At 43.1% G+C, this 21383-nt stretch overlaps 1 protein-coding gene across 5 annotated transcripts in view; it reads right to left on the bottom strand.

Moving 5' to 3' along the window:
* Window positions 1–21383, bottom strand: part of SPTBN5 (spectrin beta, non-erythrocytic 5) — a 445401-nt gene that overhangs the window by 356654 nt on the left and 67364 nt on the right. For all 5 annotated transcript variants that reach the window (XM_077264001.1, XM_077264014.1, XM_077264022.1 and 2 more), the window contains exons 3-6: window positions 13216–13383; window positions 11036–11152; window positions 10029–10186; window positions 7120–7348 (exon numbers count right to left, since the gene is read on the bottom strand). In XM_077264001.1, coding sequence (XP_077120116.1) covers window positions 7120–7348; window positions 10029–10186; window positions 11036–11152; window positions 13216–13383 — 672 coding nt within the window. The remainder of the gene's footprint in view (window positions 1–7119; window positions 7349–10028; window positions 10187–11035; window positions 11153–13215; window positions 13384–21383) is intronic.

Raw genomic sequence — 21383 nt, 5'->3', positions numbered from 1 at the left:
CTGTCTGTCTATGTGTGTAATGGAGTGTGGGTAGGACAAATGTAAGAGGAGGTTGGACAAGACATGACATCACAAATCTTTTTTTTTGTTCAATAATACATCTTTATTTAGCTTTCAAAAACGCATAAAAAAAACGCATCAAAAACCCGTGCAAAAAACGCATCAAAACGGCGCAAAAAACGCATCAAAAATGCATCTGTATTTTTTGCCAAGAGCTGCGGACTTAGTGCAGAAAAATCCGCAGGCAAATCTGCAACGTGTGCACATAGCCTAAGTGTTGTGCTTCCTGACAACACCACCAAGTGAGGGGTTTCTGCATAGTTATATGACTGATGTCTGGATAATGCCCTATTTGCGTTCCTTTTTCCCTCCAGTTTTTAATCAATTTGTATTGATAATCATTTTTATGCATATTGCTTGAAGTATGAGTGGCACAGAGCAGTGATATGTGAGAATTCTACAAATTGTAACTAGATTTGATGGGTTGCTGCCAAAGGAAACGTGCAGAGGAACTACCACCAATCTGTCTGCACATTGCTAAAATATTACTGTATAGTTTATAGAAAATCTTTTGTGACAGTGGAAAATGTAAGTCTCAGAGATGAGGTCTGTTCGCTACTGACATAATACAGATGTTTTCAATCACGTAGAAACACACAGGCATTATATATGAAAAATGTGGAAACAAAATACAAGCATTACCCGTAGCAACTAATCAGTAACCAAAGTTTATGTTTCAAACTGCAATGGAAAATGCCAACTGGCGTCTCATCAGCTCGTATAGGGAACGCATGAACAATTTCTTTGCACTAAAGTTTATAAACACATACATTTTTTTATTTGCTTTCGTTTTTTTCATATTTAAATTTGAAGAGCCATAACTATTTCTTTATTTTTTTATGTTCACCTTGTACGTTTTTGTTTTGGGCTCCATTTACTGCATTTTTCGGATTATAAGACGCACTTTTTCCCCAAAAAATTTGGGGGGGAAATGGGGGTGCGTCTTATAATGCTGATATACCTTGGTGCCAAGATCTCCATCTGCGCATGCGCCACCCCCGGCAGCCATTTTCCCAAAGTCCACCGCATAGGAAACCATGTAATCAAAATAGTGTCCACCAACATATGAATCTGTAAGAGGGGCCTCAGATAGCCTGAAGCAATTACCTCATAATAGTAAATATGTGTTCATGAAACATAAGACATTAAAAAAGGATAAAAATTATCCAAAAAACACCACTTAAAGAAACAATTAATAAAAAGCATCAATCTTTATTACAAATAACATACAAATATAAAGATACAAGTACCGTGTGTGCCACGAGACATGTATGAGGTATAGAAAAAATAGAGAATCAAGTCCATACATGTACTGGAACAGACCAAAATTCAGGCTGCAACACAGTTAAATGATCATAGTAAGGCTCCACCAGGTCAGGAGAAAAAAAAATGGAGCAGTAATTCAAAAATGGATCTTACCCATGTTGCTGTAAGCCTCTGTCTGTGATGCCACAGAACGCCCCAACACGCGTTTTGCGGATGTGCTTTCTCAAGAGGAGTGTCAAGATTAAAGATCTAGGCTGAAAGGGAGTGGTGCTGACGGCTGAAGATGCGGGTAAAGGACACACTGTCACCTTAGGTATGAACTTGTTAAAAGAATTTGGGAATCTTCTTATCAACGCGTCCCCAGACATGTTTCTTAGACAGTGGAGCCCTCGCACCTCGCAAAGGAGAGTTTTTCAGCAGCTATTCCGGGTGGCTCAAGCCCAAGAGACCTCCAGCGGTGGGAAAACTCTAGGGAAAGTACTTGCCCCGGCTTGCATCAATCGAGTTTTGCCGCCAGGAAAAACAGTGCTTACCCTGCCCGTCTGAGCCTGTACCCCTCTGGAAGGAGTCGAGCTTCAGATTGAGCCCGCCAATGCAGAACAACTACCCCCGGGGATACTAGTGGCGGAGATGTTATCTACTGTGCACAATGTAACGGTCCTTGTACGATGTGTCAATTTGGGGGAAAATGACATCACACTCCCACCCAGAAGCGAAGTGGCCCAAGTCGTGGGCCAGAAGAATTGATATCACCACAGGCTGTGCAATTGACAGTAAAACAGGGAGACCCTTGGATGATGGCAGTAGATACTACCTTGATGCCCGAGCCTCAACACTTGCGAGAGGGACGGCTAATTTTAGAACTAATGCGGGTCAAACTCAACGAACTCACGTCACAGCAGGTCCAGCAAGTGAAAGCTATGTTACGGCGATATCACGGTGTGTTCGCGCATCATGAAGACGATTTTGGTTACACCACAGCGATCACGCACGAGATTCCAACTGAGGACACCGCACCCATAAGAGAACGATACCTCCAAATTCCACCGCAAATGTATCAGGAGGTGAAAGGAATGTAGTCTTAGATGCTACAAAATGGTGTAATCCGAGAAAGTCAGATCCCATGGGCTGCCATTATCGTGCTGGTGCAAAAGAAAGATGGTACGCTGCGTTTTTCTGTGGACTACCGTAAACTCAATGCTTGCACTGCACAAGATTCCTATCCGCTACCATGGATTGAAGAGTCCCTGTCCACCCTGGGAAACGCCAAATATTTCTCCACGTTAGATCTAGCCAGTGGCTACTGACAAGTACCAGTGTCCAAGAAGGATCGAGCAAAGACGGCCTTTATACTTCGTATGGGATTATACAAGTTCAATCGGATGCCGTTCGGTCTGGCTAACGCTCCAGGTACGTTTCAACAACTAACGGAGAGGTGCTTAGGCGACCTAAACTTCGAGGCCACTCTCATTTATTTGGACGATATCATTGTCTATGCTGCTTCATTTGAGGAACATCTCCGAAGACTGGAACAAGTGTTGAGCCGCCTTAAACAGCATGGATTAAACGTAAACCCCCAGAAGTGCCATCTGTTCCGCACCCAAATCGAATACTTGGGACGGCAGTACAAGACTGGCATACTCCGAAGACTGTAAAAGATGTGCGGGCCTTCTTAGGACTCACTGGGTACATTAGGCGATTCGTGAAGAACTTTACTCGTATTGTGAACCTTCTGGTGCAGGGAAAAGGATAGTGCTGGACGGAAGATATATTTCTCCCAGCAGGATAAGATTTGACCTGAATTTTCCCTAAGGTTAAGGACCTGCAGTGATGTCACGATCACGTGATCCGCCCATGTGATAGGTACCTCACCTGTGGGTGTGGTTATGGGCAATATAATGAGACTGTGGTGTGGTCACATGGTCGGTGTTGTCACATGGTCGGTGTTGGAAGGTCCTAGTAATGGACAGACTTCCTGAAAAGCATGTGGTGAGACCGTGTACCTACAGAGCCTGGGACAGCTTCTGTGTTGGGGAAGCCAGGACTGACAAGAAGTCAGCTTGAGGAGCAGTGCTCCTGGAGGGTAACCTCATACAAGGGGGGTTGTAATATACGGCAGAGAGGTTTATCTGCTACATGAACAGACTGGTGGTCATGATATGTTCGTGGATGTAATGAAATGGACTTTATGTTATGTGGTTTATGCGGAGTTAATAAACAAAATAGACTGTTTACCTAAGAAAACGTTCCTGTGTGCTTTAATCCTGTTGCCAAGCGAGGGTCCACCAATACACTCAGGGAGCACTATCTCACATCCTGCTGTGAGAACTGTTGAAGGGAGTGCCGTCCAGTGTAAAGAACAGAACTGTCCAATGGGGAGAGTGTCAGGAGGAAGCGTTTCAAGCCCTGAAATTGGCTCTGACCGAGGCACCAGTGCTGGCCAATGCTGACTTCTGCCAGCCATTTATCCTTCTTACTGATGGAAGGTTGCATGGACTCTGAGAGGTGCTGTCCCAAATCCAGAGTGGAAAGGTAGTAAGGAACGTGTGATTGCCTACGCGAGTTGGTCCCTCCATGACTCCGAAAGAAACCTGGATAACTACAGTTCCTTTAAATTAGAGCTGTTGGCATTAGTGTGGGCCATGACGGAGAAGTTTGCAGAATATTTGTCCGACTCCGAAGTCCTGGTACGCATAGATGACAACCCTTTAGCCCATCTGGAAAAGGCAAAACTTGGGGCGTTGGAGCAACGTTGTGTGGCTCAGATGGCGAAGTTCCGATATAAAATCACATATAAGAGAGGGGCTGAGAATACCCACGCTGACACCTTATCCCGAATGACCCATAGGAAGCCTGGACCTAACCGGGACGAAGAGCTGGAGGCTGAAGAAGTCCCGACGTTCCGAGATTCTGCCAGGACGGTGGCAGCTACGCTGGAGCAGGTGCATTTTGGGACAATCTCGTGACGAGTGAGTCCAAATACAACAAGAAGACGAAGATCTCGCTCGAATGAGACAATGGGTGTCGACAAAGCGATTACCCAGCCAGCAGGAGAGAGATGCTCTGTCCCTGGGAGCCCTACAGATGCTATGGCAGTGGGAAAGACTACAGATGAGGAACAGCATATTGTGTCGGGGAGTTCAAGTACAGTGGGAGCTGGACGCCACCTGGCAGACATTAATCCCTGAAGCGTTGCTGACTAAGGTGGCAACAGAAGCACATGAAAGAGGAGTGCACTTCGGTCCAGGAAAGACGTTTCAGTGGCTGCAAAGGTTAGTCTACCATCTTCGATTGAAGGCTGCAGTAGAGGAGACCTGTCGGCTATGTAGAAACTGTAAATTGGCCAAGCCACTGGAACAGAGGGCTCCCACTCAGACCATAGTGACTTCTGCCCCACTGGACGTGTTAATGATAGATTATCTGACTATTGGCCCAGCTCATCAGGGATACGAACATTGCTTGGTGATGACAGATCATGAAGTTTGCTGATGTGACCCCGACGCGAGACCAGACCACCATATCCGCTGCTTACGCCATCTTACGCCATTGTTAGAACTTCATCCAGGTATACGGCTGCCCGACGCGGATCCACTCCAATCAAGGTGCCTGTTTTCTCGTGAAAGTGATGGAGGAGTTACACCGGTTCTATCAGATCGTGAAGTCCCAGACGACATCTTACAACCCCCAAGGGAATGAGGCTTGCGAACGGCTCAACTGCACCCTGATTCAGATGTTAAGGACACTGGAAGAAGACCGAAAAGCTTGGTGGCCTGAGTTTGTGGCTGAGTTAGTGTGTGTGTACAACAACCGAAGGCATAGCACCACCGGCTACACGCCTTATACCTTACTGTTTGGCTGACCAGGAAGAGAGATTACCGAGCTGGAACCAGAGGAGGACTACCAATGGACGAGGGTGTCCACCTGGGTCCGAGAACATCGTCATCAGCTACAGACCTTACATCGTCTGGTGCTGACCAGGTTTCAGGAACTGGAACATACAGAAGCAGCAACTCTGCGTGGGACAGCTCTTCAGGCTGGGTACCGTGTGTTGGTATGAGATAAACATCCTCGAGATAAACTGGAGGCTCGGTGGGAAAAGAACCCGTATTGGGTGAAGCGGAGAATCAACTCCAAGGAGCACATTTATGAGATCCAACCTGAGGGAGGAGAGAACACTGCCACTGGAATAGTTCATTGAAATATGTTATGGCCCTACTTGTCCAAAGATACTGATTCAGTTGACTCAGTTGAGGAGACGCCAGATGTCCCAGAAACAGTCCCGTCGGACGTAGTCGATTGTGAAGAAGAAGAAGACCCTGAACAACCTCCAGTAGATTTAGAAGAGGGGCAAATACCTGTGGTACCTGAAGCTGCCATCCCAGAGAAAATGGGTATACCTTCGTCCTCACCTGTAAAACCTGATTCAACTACTCAAATGGACTCACCTACTCCCTCTGACTTATGGCGCTCCGAACGAGCAACAGCTGGCATACCACCTAATCGATATAACCATGATCAATTTGTTTGGTGGCAAATAGTTCAAAGACTGGAAAAGTGTCAATGTGAAATAAAGAAACTCTCGCCCCTGGAATGGCGAGCTACATACCCGCTGTCCTCAGTCCCTGGAGGTGACTCACATGTGATACCAGTGACTGCTGTGTGCGCGTTATGCTTTTTCTCCTTTGGACATTCACCCAACCCCTGTTTCCCCTATTCACCCCACCAGTTCCAGTATTGCTTTATACCCTATCTCCCATACTTACTTCCTCCCTGCATGGAGTTTACATCTGTTAATAACTTTGTTAACCCTTGATCTGCCTCCTGTCCGTGACGACATCCCGATCCCTGCAACTCTACACAAAATCCCGTTAACTGTTTACAATCGAAGTGCTCTCCTTCGCTAAGCTGAATCATCTCTGTAAGTTTCTTTTGTTAATCTTGTTTGTTATGTAACTGTATATGCTGTATTGTTTTGTCCCCTTTGTAAAAATATTTTGTATATTTTTTTATAAACACTGCCTATTGTTCTTGATTAAATATAAAATGTTATAGTTCTGTTCCTTTAATTCTGTAAACAGCACCCATGAAGCCATGCGCTACCTAAAAAAGCATCCAATCGTTCGGAAAGCGATTCATGGTGGCAGCAAGTAGTTCTTGGGTTATTGTGGAGTTAACAGTGACCCTACAGGGGTATAAATTTCCATGGAATCGGAAAGGTATATAACATACGTAGCTTCCCTACAGCTTCCTCAGTTAATAGTCGGTCAATCGCTAGACGATAGGTGGCAGCAGAGAGCTGCTTGTGACAAAAAGATAACAGTGGGTGGATCCGCGCAACCTCCAAGGCTGTGATGCTTTGACACACACATATATAGTGAATTTAATGATCAACTACAAAGCTTAGACACAGTCTTCAGTGCATCAGCAACTGGCAATCACATCATGGAATTATAACATTTAAATGTTGAACTGCAGCAATTGGAGATTAATTTTATATGTTTGACTTTCTCTGGAATTATAAAAATATCACTACAGGAAAGAAATATATCTTGGTACCGTGTTAGCCAGTAGATAGAAAAAATATCACTGGCATCCTCTTAAATTATCACCTTTTTCACATGCTACAGAGAATTATCAATACAGAGGGATATAATTTGGGGTCTGCAAATTATCTCTGATGTTTTCTAAACCTCCAGATCACCAGAAGCAAATGTATGATTCAAATTTGCCAAAATGATGGACTCTTTTTAGCACTTTTGTTATAAGCTTTTATATACAAGGTTAATAACTCACATTGCCGATCCTTTTCTGAACAGTTTGGCCCTGTTTCATCTTGGAGAAGTAATGGTAATACAGAGACACGTATGTCATTATGGACCTCTCATCTGGATGTGGGATGACGACATCTTCAGCATCCAGCAGCTTGGATATGCCCAGCTTGGTGTCAGCCACATTGAAGGCATTATTTAGGTTGTGCAAGGGTTGGGTTGATTTGAGATGATGGTAGTCAATGAGATCAGGCCTGTGGGAGAAAGAACATTGCAAGCAAACTTTGGACATGATCAGAAAGCACTAGGATTATATGCTATGCAGCCGTCTGACTGCAACATAGTTACAGTATAAGAATAGCATCTGCCGTAAATGTCGGAGTGATTGGACTCAATCAGAAGTATCGGCACAAAATTTTAAAAAAAATCTTATTAACACTATGTTATGACCTGAGACTCAAGATCTACAGAGCTGTTCTTTATATACAGTGTTCTGCATTTTTGGAGGTACAGTCTGTTTGGGGGGCTGTCAGGGTGTATGTGTGACATGACATCATAACATTTAAAAAACAAAACAAAAAAAAACAATGAAAGGGTTATCCTAATGATCTTAACTGGATATTTTAAGCAGTGCTTACAAGATCTTTTCAATGGAACTTGTAAGCACTGCCCTGAGGCCGGACAGGATTGCTAGAGCAAGCACTTAGCTCCTGGCTACATTTTTCGCGCTGCACTGTATTTATACACTGTGTTCCAAATTATTATGCAAATAATATTTCCTCATATTTTCTCTAAATTACCTATCTGAATTGCAGTCTTTTCTATTTTCCAGTCATCTACTATTCTAGTATAATTGCAATGTTTTGGAACAAACTGCCTATGAAAACAGTATCTTTTAGAAAAAAATAAACACTCAAAATGCATGTTCCAAATTATTATGCACAGCAGAGTTTTCAACCTTTTTTTTTTTTTTGAACAAAAAATGGTCAATTGTGAAGTTATAAGCATTATCAGCTTATTACAAAATGAAATCAAACAGTTTTCAAGTGAAAACTTTATTCTAGGTGATGTTACATTTGCACATAGGACCCCTTGTTCGAAAGAAGCTTCTGAACTCTCTCGTCCATTGAATTTGTCAGTTTTTGGATGGTTTCTGCTTCAATTGTTTTGCATGTGGACAGAATATCCTCCCAGAGCTGTTGCTTAGATGTGAACTGCCTCCCGCCATCATAGACACTCCTTTTGATGATGCTCCAGAGGTTCTCAATGGGGTTGAGGTCCGGGGAAGATGGTGGCCACACCATAAGTTTGTCCTCTTTTATGCCCATAGCAGCCAGAGATGCAGATGTGTTTTTTGCAGCATGAGACGGTGCATTATCATGCATGAAAATGATCTTGCTGCGGAAAGCACGGTTCTTCCTCTTGAACCATGGCAGGAAGTGTTGTTTTAGAAACTCCACATAGATTATGGAGTTCATCTTTACCCCTTCAGGGATCATAAAGGGGCCGACAATCTCTCTCCCCATGATTACAGCCCAAAACATTACTCCACCTCCTCCTTGTTGGCGCCTTAGCCGTGTTTTCATGGGGTGACCATCCTCCACTCCATCCATCTGGACCATCGAGCGTTGCATGGCACTCATCGGTGAACAAATCAGTTTGGAAGTCAGTCTTCATGTATCGTTTGGCCCACTGGAGCCTTTTCTGCTTGTGTGCAGTGGATAGAGGTGGTCGACAGGATGGCTTACGCACAGCTGCAAACCTCTGAAGGACCCTGCATCTTGTTGTTCTGGGGATGTTGGAGGCACCAGCAGCTTCAAAAACTTGTCTGCTGCTATGACAAGGCATTTTTGCAGCTGCTCTTTTAACCTTACGCAATTGCCTGTTGGAAAGAGTCCTCAATTTTTCCTTATCAGCACGCACACGTGTGTGCTGGGAATCAGCTACATACTTCTTGATTGTGCGATGATCACGATGAAGTGTCTTGGCAATGTTGATTGTAGTCATGCCTTGACCTAAATACTCCACAATTTGTTGCTTCTCAGCAGCCGACACATCCTTTTTCTTTCCCATTTTGGCAAAAAATGTAGGCTGCTTAATAATGTGGAACAGCCTTCTTAAGTAGTCTTGCCTTTATTTGGACACACCTGCCAAACTAACTTGCACAGGTATCTGCAATTGCTTTCAGTGATATAAAGAGCCCTGACACACATCACCATCAATGAGTTTAAATGACAAAAAAATTCTAACCTTATCACTCCTAAACTCTTTGTGCATAATAATTTGGAACACAGTGTAATGCTTGGCTGCCTCATATAGCAGCATCGGAAGCACACGCAGTTCAGGCCAGTGGCAGATGATGCTGCTGACCTGAACTGTCAATCAAGCAGGAGAGGTTCCCCCAACCCCCAGCAAACAGGAAATCGGAAGGTTGGGGAGCAGTGTGCTTCTGCTTGACATCATGAGATTATCCATGTAAGTGACAAATATCCTATAGAGCATTTATTTTCTGACACTTTTTGTTTGTTTTTTTTGCACAAAATCTGAAACTGTGTGTTCTATAAATGTTTAAATACAAAGAATTCTCAGATAATTGTTCTTCCGACAAACATATGATGTGCTGTAAAACTGATCATACTGATCACATCAGGTTTATGGTGCAGCAAAGGCCAAACAGATATGTTATTATGATATATGTTAATGTTTGCCATAACTCTAAATAAAGAGGCAGTGATTTTACTAGAAACTCTCTGAATAATGTGTAGACACAAGTGACAGAAGACAGATTCAAACTTGATTGGTCTAGTTCTTTTGATACAAAAACTTGGAACAGTTCCCCCCGGAAAACAGAGGAGTCGAAAAGAAAGGAAAATTTCTAACTCAATAATATAACCTTATACATTTTCACAAATGCTGCGAATTAAAGATAAATACCTGTGAGCATGGATGAGCGCATTGAATGCAAGGCCGTCCCGCCAGCTACTGGAGAAGTCCTGTACATCTACATTTGAGTAGGGGGCTGTTTTAATCTGGCACCAAATAAGAAGAGCTTCTTTGGCTGACGCTTTAGAGGCACTTGCACCAAACTCATCCTGTTAAAAATGACAAAACAGAATTAAAATGATTGATTTTTGCTGACATAGAACTGCTGGGGGAAGCACACTCTGACTTTTATTTGCCTTTAAGGGTCAATTCACACATCCGAAATGTCAGAGTGCTGTCTCATTTTTTTCATCAGACACAACTCACATAGCCTCGCAGATCACACGTCCGTGAAATTCTGAGATCCGTAAAACTCAGATCAAGTCCTATCCTGATCTATTCTGTATTTTATAAACAGACCAAACTTCTAGTGGTGTTAAAGACTGTGAACACATGTGACATGGAAAAAATTGCAGTCTGCAATTTTCATTCCTTCATATTTAGACCCCCTGATGTGCAGTTTCAATGTGTTAGAATTTTCTCTTGTGGGAGTGTCTCTCCCAGTAATATAGGTTGGCTGTATGTATCCATGGTGCTGCTGTCTTCACTTGCTTTTATATATCAGAACAGCTTCTATCCTGCATTTAATTCTTCTTTTTGTGCTCTCTTCCTTTTCTACAGCAATTTATTTTGCCCTTCCTGAGACTGTAGATAGTTTCCCCCAGTCTACATTATGGAAATCGTTGTACTCCGTATTCCTGCCTGTTGTTGTCATCAGGACCTTGTTCAGCTAAGTGAACCTTACATCAGTGTACAAAATGGATTGCATATCTAGAGCGCAAACAACACAATTATTGAATAGAAATGTATTCACATGACCAAGTGTTCAAATTAAATAAAACAAAAGCCCCTTGCGATTTACAGACAACACTTGCCCATAGAGGTCAGTGGGTGCATTAACAAAAATGCCATAAATACACTGAATATAATAATTTATAACATCTTTATATGATATTTACCTTATCCAAAGTAATGGAAGATATTTGGAATCGAAGAATAATAATCCAAATAAGGCCCAATATTAATGTCCTATCTCCATCCACAATATTTTCTGGCCCAATTAATTTTACAGGAACCTGGGATATTTAAAATATATATATATATGTATATGGAAAACACATAAATACTTTAAATACTGAAATAATAAATTCACAAGCAATCCTGGCAGCTATTATACCTTAGTCTGTAACACTATTGTTTAGGTGTAGAGAGATGCTATTAATGTAGCTACAGGGTCTCAAAGTTATGTCCATAGAAATCAACGGGTATGGCACTTCAAACAATATATTACCACCAGCGGACTTACAAAGTAAGTAGTCCAAAGAAGGGAACCGTATGATAATAAAATACACAGCTTAATTTTAAATATATTTTAAAAAAATCATTAAAAATAACTAAAGAAACCATAATTAAAGAAAACAAAAGTGTCCAGAGGGGGGAGCCCTCACCTCGGTATACAAGAAATCGCATAAAAGGCATAGTAAAAATAAAATTCAATAACAATATTGATTAGAAGTAAGTACTTTTTTATGCAAAGTATAAAACACAATGGAAGAACCGAATGCGAATATCTAGAGCTAGAGTGACCTATGTACTGATCCCAATAAATAATAAAGAGTAATATACGGTTTTTGTATCTGGCTCAAAAGAGAGGATTCTATCACATTACATGATGTGTGCAGCAGATGTCCTATTTAAGCAAGATATCAACACTTCAGTTAATGACTCTTAAACGAGTACAAAAATATTAAGGGATGTAAGTATATGAACATTACCTGCACATAGAGTAATGACAAATGAGCACTGAGATACAGGGACTAAAGTACTGGAACCGAAGGAGAGATCCCCCACACCCCAAACTCGTTTGTTTTCTTTAATTGTGGTTTATTTAGTCATTTTTAATGATTTTTTAAATATATTGAAAATAAAGCGGTGTATTTTATTATCATATGGTTCGCTTCTTTGGACTACCGTACTTAAATTGTAAGTCCATTTGTGGTAATAACCTAGCAACAGTCCAGGTTTCTGATTATTACACAATGATAACTACAAGTCCAGAATCTGCATTTTGGTACTGACATAAATTAGATTGCCAGCACCTATTCTTAGTAGGGAAGGTGCAGGAGGTACTTGGTATTTTTTTAAATCAGCAGGTAAAAACTAATGTTTCAAGCACATCTTTAATTCTACACTATATCTAAAAAGGAATCTATCAACAGCTTTTTGCTATTTAATCTGAGAGCAGCATAATGTAGGGGCAGAGAGCCTGATTCCAGAGATGTGTCACTTATTTGGCTGTATGTTGTAGTTTTAATACAAGTCAGTGTTTTATCAGCAGGACTAGGTGTCACATGCAAGCCAGTCCAGCTTATCTGTGTAACCACACCCCCACCACTGATTGGCAGCTTGCTGACAGTGTACACAGAAAGCTGCCAATCAGGGGTGAGGGTGGGATTATACATTGCATTCTGAGCACTGCTACATTTACAGCAGAGAAAACAGGGATTTTATCAAAACTGCACTAAGTAGTTCAGTAAGTGCCACATCGCTGGAATTGGGCTCCCTGCCTCTACATCATGCTGCTCTCAGATTACATAGCAAAAACCTGCTGGACAGATTTCCTTTAAAGAAAAACTTTTGTGAACATTATTCTTCAGAGGAAGTACAACTTTTTGTCATAGAAATATTACAAAATATATAAAATTTAAAAAAAATAAACATATTATACTAAACAAAACTTCACAATGCTAGATCATTGTGAAAGACCAAAATGGTAGATTTTAAGGATTTCTAAATGTTGATGTAAAGAACAAAATTGTGATTTTATATGCATAATGCTTCAATCGGGTTTTCTTTTGATATTTCAGTAGTAGTGTAACATTTCCATTGAATACGGCACAATAGAAAAAGTTCTCCGGCCCATGACTGGTGTACGCTTATCAAAATTGTCGTATAAAACACCAGACTTTATAAATTTGAGCCAATGTCCTGTGTAAAAAGTCGCAAGACTTTCAGGGAACCTGTCCATGCACTTTCAGAAAACCATAAACTGTCATGATCTGGAAGCTAAATTGTTACATTTGTAAAATAAAATCACGATTTTGAGACCACAATAATTTTTCCAAACTGTACAACTAACCTTGGACTTTAGGAAAGTTAGAGCTTTGCTGTTGTTTTCCAAGAAATGGACTCTCATTTTTCCTTTTGCTGGTTTGGGCAGCTGTTCCCCTGAAATGAACTCCAGAAGACGTAACAGGTATAACCCATCTTTAAGTTCTGTGTAGATGTCCGTTATTGGGATGCTATCCTGTATAAAAAAAAGAACAGAATTAGGAACCTCATGGATAGTGCATGAATTAACTATATCCACAATTATTACCAAGTCATGTGAGTACAGAAGCCATTAATTCTACATTTACAGAATGTCCTGCACCTCCTGGTGAGACTTACAATCAAATGTTTCAACCTTTGAAACATTCATGGGGGCCATATTAAAGGGAACCTGTCACCCCGTTTTTTCCGTATGAGATAAAAATACTGTTAAATAGGGCCTGAGCTGTGCATTACAACAGTGTATTTTGTGGACCCCGATTCCCCACCTATGCTGCCAAAATACGTTACCAAAGTAGCCGTTTTCGCCTGTCAATCAGGCTGGTCTGGTCAAAAGGGCGTGGTGTCTTCCCCCAGATCTTGCTTAGTTTTCCGTTGGTGGCGTAGTGGTGTGCGCATGCCCAAGGTCCCGAATCCACTGCACAGGGGAGTTAAAAGAGCGCGATGTGCACTATTTCATTGGTGATCGGTGGGGGCGGCCATCTTCCTTTGGCCGCGCGTGCGCAGAAGCGGCGCTCTGCTGGCCGCGGCTTCAGGAAAATGGCCGCGGGATGCCGCGCGTGCGCAGATGGAGATCGCGGCGGCCATTTTCCTGAAGCAGAGTTCGCATCTCGGCTTCAGGAAAATGGCCGCCGCGATCTCCATCTGCGCACGCGCGGCATCCCGCGGCCATTTTCCTGAAGCCGCGGCCAGCAGAGTGCCGCTTCTGCGCACGCGCGGCCAAAGGAAGATGGCCGCCCCCACTGATCACCAATGAAATAGTGCACATCGCGCTCTTTTAACTCCCCTGTGCAGTGGATTCGGGACCTTGGGCATGCGCAAACCACTACGCCACCAACGGAAAACTAAGCAAGATCTGGGGGAAGACACCACGCCCTTTTGACCAGACCAGCCTGATTGACAGGCGAAAACGGCTACTTTGGTAACGTATTTTGGCAGCATAGGTGGGGAATCGGGGTCCACAAAATACACTGTTGTAATGCACAGCTCAGGCCCTATTTAACAGTATTTTTATCTCATACTGAAAAAACGGGGTGACAGGTGCCCTTTAACTAAGCTAAATTTTGGAATTAAACTTGAAGAATGTGTATGTAGATAATCTGTACTTGGATGTATAAAACCACATATAAAATTCAAGAATTCCATCATAGCGGTCTATACCAGTGAGCTTTCCTACTGCAGCAGGATAATGAGTGGACCATCAGTGGCTTGGATGCTGGAACTCCTGGTGATCATTTATCATAGTGGAAATTTGTCAGCAGCTAAATGTTCTACCTGAAGTTGCACCTAGTATCAGCAGTGGGTGATAATGTAATACATGATCATGCAGTCATTCAAAACCAAAAGAATTGGATCTTTGGGGCCTGATTCATCATTTGTGGGTTTTTAAGTTATTTTTCTAATTTTTTGCATATGGTGTTCTCTGAATTTTGTTGCACCAAGTTAATCAAAACGCCACATTCGATTCATGCGGTTTAATGAGAATTTGTCAGGACAATTTTGTAAAGCAAAGACATTGTGTAATGGTGATGTAACACAGATTAAATTGATACCTTTGGTTAAGGAATCCATTTTGTGGTTCTTCTTTAATCACCATTTGACATTTTCTGCTAATTAGGTTTCAGTGCACAGGTGCCGGACTGTACACTGGGTCTTCTCCTCCCTGTCTGTGATTTCCCAGCTCCTCTGCCTGCCTACAGTCTGTGATTCACAGACCAGAGGCAGGCAAAGGGGCCCAGGAATCACAGACCAGAGGTAAGTGGAGGGGCCCGGGAAGCACAGAACAGAGGCAGGCGGAGGGGCCCGGGAAGCACAGATCAGAGGCAGGCACAGGGGCCCAGGAATCACAGACCAGAGGCAGGCGGAGGGGCCCGGGAATCACAGATCAGAGGCAGGCGGAGGGGCCCGGGAAGCACAGATCAGAGGCAGGCGGAGGGTCCCAGGAATCACAGACCAGAGGCAGGTAAAGGGACCCGGGAATCACAGACCAGAGGCAGGCGGAGGGGCCCAGGAAGCACAGATCAGAGGCAGGCGGAGGGGCCCAGGAATCACAGACCAGAGGCAGGCGGAGGGGCCCGGGAAGCACAGATCAGAGGCAGGCGGAGGGGCCCAGGAATCACAGACCAGAGGCAGGCAGAGGGGCCCAGGAATCACAGACCAGAGGCAGGTGGAGGGGCCTGGGAAGCACAGATCAGAGGCAGGCGGAGGGGCCCAGGAATCACAGACCAGAGGCAGGCGGAGGGGCCCGGGAAGCACAGATCAGAGGCAGGTGGAGGGGCCCAGGAATCACAGACCAGAGGCAGGCAGAGGGGCCCAGGAATCACAGACCAGAGGCAGGTGGAGGGGCCCGGGAAGCACAGATCAGAGGCAGGCGGAGGGGCCCAGGAATCACAGACCAGAGGCAGGCGGAGGGGCCCGGGAAGCACAGATCAGAGGCAGGCGGAGGGGCCCAGGAATCACAGACCAGATGCAGGCAGAGGGGCCCAGGAATCACAGACCAGAGGCAGGTGGAGGGGCCCGGGAAGCACAGATCAGAGGCAGGCGGAGGGGCCCAGGAATCACAGACCAGAGGCAGGTGGAGGGGCCCGGGAAGCACAAATCAGAGCAGGCTGAGGGGCCCAGGAATCACAGACCAGAGGCAGGTGGAGGGGCCCGGGAAGCACAGATCAGAGCAGGCGGAGGGGCCCAGGAATCACAGACCAGAGGCAGGTGGAGGGACCCGGGAAGCACAGATCAGAGCAGGTGGAGGGGCCAAGGAATCACAGACCAGAGGCAGGCAGAGGGGCCCAGGAATCACAGACCAGAGGCAGGTGGAGGGACCCAGGAAGCACAGATCAGAGCAGGCTTTGGGGCCAAGGAGTCAAAGACCGGAGGCAGGCAGAAGGGCCAGGGAATCACAGACAGGGAGAAGAAGGCCCAGTGCACAGTCTGGCCCCTGTGCACCGATATCTAATTAGCAGAAGACTTCAAATGGTGATTAAAGAAGAACCACAAAGCAGATTTCTTCATCAAAGCTATCTGTGTAATCTGTATCACAGCGCCGTTACAACCATGTCTTTACTTTTCATTACAAAATCTTGCTGACAGGTTTTCTGCAGACAAAGACCCAAATTGTCCTTGCACATTTTGCAACATTCAGCAAACAAAATGCAACTTTCTAACTGGCATCCAATAAAATCACTCCAGAGGGAAACTGGAAAAAAGTTGTGCCAAAGTTGTGTGACTTTGAAAAAGCCACATTTCTTGAATCAGTCTAAATCATCTGCAAAAGCTACATATGATATAAGAAGGCAATATAAGGAATCAAAAAAAGAGAAAAATTTTAAAGAAGAAGTAAAAAAAAAAACAGGACCGGGAAGAAATGTTAGTTATCCTCAGGCAACATTTTTTAGATGATGTTTTTGCCCTTTCACTCAAGCAAATGCCCTTTCTAGGCTTGAGAGGCTATATACGAATGCGGCAATGTGTGGCGCTCGTACCCCTAAAAAAGCCACTGCTCTCCCGGAGGGTTAACAAAATATCACAGCTGTGTGCTTTTAAGCAAAGGTAGCCTGGAAAATGGGTCTTGGCTCTTGGTTTTCAATTTCCCAAATGTAGGGAGGCTAAAACCGGATGAAATATGTTGGAAAGGGAGGCGTTATGCAGCCCACAACAGAGAAATTGGTCTTTGTGGGGTTTGAGTGGAATGCAGGATAAGAAGTATCAGTGGACTAATTATCCTTGACAAAATATTGCGGTCTTTTTTTACTTTTTCAATATCTTTCATCAATGTAGACGGTACAAAGAAACATTTCAACACAGTCACATTCTCGATCAAGCAAAAATACTCTCAGTTGGCATTGGTCTTCTTTTTGAAAGATGAGTCTAAAGAGCGCTTCCCTCTTATTTCTGATTACCGTACTTTACGACTTCCATTCTTCTATCTCTACATTTTGCTCTAGCTTGGGTCCTGGGCTATACTCCAGGAGCTCTTCGGGCACCCATCAGGGAACCAAATTATATTTGACTAAGATCTGGGAATTTTTCTGATAATAAGATCATCTACCTATATGTTTTTTTTCTGTGAGGTTGCTACATTATTAAGGGACCAAAGAATCTCATCTCTTCTTTTTTCCTTCAATATGTTGTTGCACTACATTATGTTTCTTAATTAATGCTAACCAACTGAATGTAGAAATTATATTTTTATTTTGCAATTTGCTATTAAACTATACTGTTATATGTTGTTACACTGACTGTCTTAATAAAAACTTAGAAATAGAAAAGGTTTTTTAAGCTCACAACTCTTGTTACCTCCCTTAACCCAAATTCTCCCAAAAACCCAAATTGTTCTGTTTTAATGAGAGATTATACCATTTACAATTTCTAATACTGAGGGTTTTTTTTTTATAGTAAAGCAGCTGTTGCCATCCCCCCTACAAAACAAGTCACCAGGGTAGGGACATAACAGTCGCAGTCTCAGAGGGTGTGACCGCACTTGTGAGGAAGGGGGGCCCACAGACGCCAATTTCATCTGGATGTGCGTCCTGGGATGCACATTCAGTTGAAATGTATTGTGGCACAGAGACTCACTGGCTTGCTGCCCTGCAATACACGCCAAGGCCTGCGGCTGACATCAGCTTTCCTGTGGTGCGTGGCTCAAAGCAGTAACGCCATAACCTACTTGTGGTGTCAAGACAAAGTCAGCTGCCAGCTACTGCATCTGCTACAGAAGTGGATGATGTGCTGCTGCGAAAGGTAAGAATAATTTTTTTCTTTTTAAAAAAAAATGTGCTGGAAGAAAATGGATTGAGCCCAGGATGTGAGACGTTATACCAGAATGGGGGACATTATACCTGAATGGGGAGCATTATACCAGAATGGGGAGCATTATACCAGAATGGGGGGCATCATTATTCCAGAATGGGGAGCATTATACCAGAATGGGGACATTATAGTAGGCAGGGGGTTATTATACTACAATGGGGACATTATACCAAGATGGGGGGAATTATACCAGAATTTGGAGCATTACACCAGAGTGGGGGGCATTATACTAGCATGGGAACATATATACAAGAATATGGATATTACAGGTCCTTCTCAAAAAATTAGCATATAGTGTTAAATTTCATTATTTACCATAATGTAATGATTACAATTAAACTTTCATATATTATAGATTCATTATCCACCAACTGAAATTTGTCAGGTCTTTTATTGTTTTAATACTGATGATTTTGGCCTACAACTCCTGATAACCCAAAAAACCTGTCTCAATAAATTAGCATATCAAGAAAAGGTTCTCTAAACGACCTATTACCCTAATCTTCTGAATCAACTAATTAACTCTAAACACATGCAAAAGATACCTGAGGCTTTTAAAAACTCCCTGCCTGGTTCATTACTCAAAACCCCCATCATGGGTAAGACTAGCGACCTGACAGATGTCAAGAAGGCCATCATTGACACCCTCAAGCAAGAGGGTAAGACCCAGAAAGAAATTTCTCAACAAATAGGCTGTTCCCAGAGTGCTGTATCAAGGCACCTCAATGGTAAGTCTGTTGGAAGGAAACAATGTGGCAGAAAACGCTGTACAACGAGAAGAGGTGACCGGACCCTGAGGAAGATTGTGGAGAAGGACCGATTCCAGACCTTGGGGAACCTGAGGAAGCAGTGGACTGAGTCTGGTGTGGAAACATCCAGAGCCACCGTGCACAGGCGTGTGCAGGAAATGGGCTACAGGTGCCGCATTCCCCAGGTAAAGCCACTTTTGAACCATAAACAGCGGCAGAAGCGCCTGACCTGGGCTACAGAGAAGCAGCACTGGACTGTTGCTAAGTGGTCCCAAGTACTTTTTTCTGATGAAAGCAAATTTTGCATGTCATTCGGAAATCAAGGTGCCAGAGTCTGGAGGAAGACTGGGGAGAAGGAAATGCCAAAATGCCTGAAGTCCAGTGTAAAGTACCCAGTCAGTGATGGTGTGGGGTGCCATGTCAGCTGCTGGTGTTGGTCCACTGTGTTTCATCAAGGGCAGGGTCAATGCAGCTAGCTATCAGGAGATTTTGGAGCACTTCATGCTTCCTGGCACCTGCTCACAGTGCCAAAACCACTGGTAAATGGTTTACTGACCATGGTATTACTGTGCTCAATTGGCCTGCCAACTCTCCTGACCTGAACCCCATAGAGAATCTGTGGGATATTGTGAAGAGAAAGTTGAGAGACGCAAGACCCAACACTCTGGATGAGCTTAAGGCCGCTATTGAAGCATCCTGGGCCTCCATAACATCTCAGCAGTGTCACAGGCTGATTGCCTCCATGCCACGCCGCATTGAAGCAGTCATTTCTGCCAAAGGATTCCCGACCAAGTATTGAGTGCATAACTGAACATTATTATTTGATGGTTTTTTTGTTTGTTATTAAAAAACACTTTTATTTGATTGGACGGTTGAAATATGCTAATTTATTGAGACAGGTTTTTTGGGTTATCAGGAGTTGTAGGCCAAAATCATCAGTATTAAAACAATAAAAGACCTGACAAATTTCAGTTGGTGGATAATGAATCTATAATATATGAAAGTTTAATTGTAATCATTACATTATGGTAAATAATGAAATTTAACACTATATGCTAATTTTTTGAGAAGGACCTGTATATTAGAATTGGGGACATCATACTAGGATGGGGGGTCTTTACACCAGAATAGAGAAATTATACCACAGTGAGGGACATTACACCAGGACAGAGGACATTATACCAAAATAGAGGTCATTATACCAGGAAGGTGCATGGAATGGGGGAAAATGTTATAGCATGGGGCCTAGGATGAGCAGCATTATTACTAGGGGGGGGGGGGGAGAGATTATTACAAGAAGGAGCCAGGACAGGGGACATTATTACGTGGGTGGTGAACACATTTGTCTTTATAGGATGTAGATCGCCACAAGGGTCCACACATCTGACCAAACTGCAGGGGGGGGCCTGGTCCAAATTTTGCATCGGGGCCCATCAGATTTTATTTGCGCTACTGCAATGCCCAGGTGCAACTTCTAGCTGTACTTTCCCTAAAGTTATGCCCTGAACCCACCCCAGGGTGTTATTTTACCACAGCACAATAACTATCACAATCAGGGAGAGATTTGCTGTCTGTTAACGTTAGGATAGCTCTGCTATACCGCACACAACATTGAATCACATTCCATGACAGTATCTAGCCCACATTTATTGCCACATAAAAATGACACTTTTATGATTGCAACTGACTTGTAATGGCAGTTCAGAGGTCAAAACCTGCTGCAAAAGGTATAAATGAATTCTCCTGTAGATGCCTGGTAATTTTGTGTTCCAAAGTTCTTAACATTCATAGACAGGAAGGCGTTTATAACTAGGGCATGTAAAGAGGATTTGTCACCCGATATCACAAAACTAACTGCATACATTATTAAATATATTTTTTTAGATATGATGAGGCTGGCCTATGAGAAAAATGGATCACACCCCCAATGTGATATGAATTTCTCAATGTAAGTACACCAGCCTTATCAGGTTTAAGAGTTCTAGTTATTTTGGGTCTGAAGCAATTAATACCATTTTCAAGATGGTAATAGATGTTCAATTTTCCTGACAGTCATAATGGCTTGTTTTTGTTTTGTCGGGAGAGTTGTAAGGGGTGTGGAGACAGCAAATTGGCATTTTTTTTAATTCACAGTGTTCATCATACTGGATAAGTGACATGTGAATTTAGTCTATGGGTCAGTTCAATTATGGCAATACCAAATTTTTATCTACTTTCTGCTTTCCTGCTTTCATGCAATAAAATCTCATAAAAATTGATTTTGTGTCGCAAATAGTCTGAGGTGCCCTAATTCTTTTAATTTCCAATGGAAAGAGCAATACGAGGGCTCATAGTTTGAAATAAGAGCTGATCTGCTTATTTAGACTATTTATAGGTATTTGTGATATTTTACTGCTTTTTATTTCAATATTTCGGATGTAAA

This window comes from Ranitomeya variabilis, chromosome 1, assembly GCF_051348905.1.
Source record: "Ranitomeya variabilis isolate aRanVar5 chromosome 1, aRanVar5.hap1, whole genome shotgun sequence".
Taxonomy (NCBI): domain Eukaryota; kingdom Metazoa; phylum Chordata; class Amphibia; order Anura; family Dendrobatidae; genus Ranitomeya; species Ranitomeya variabilis.
The sequence above is the reverse complement of the archived record's forward strand: the minus strand, read 5'-3'. Positions and strand labels throughout refer to the sequence as shown.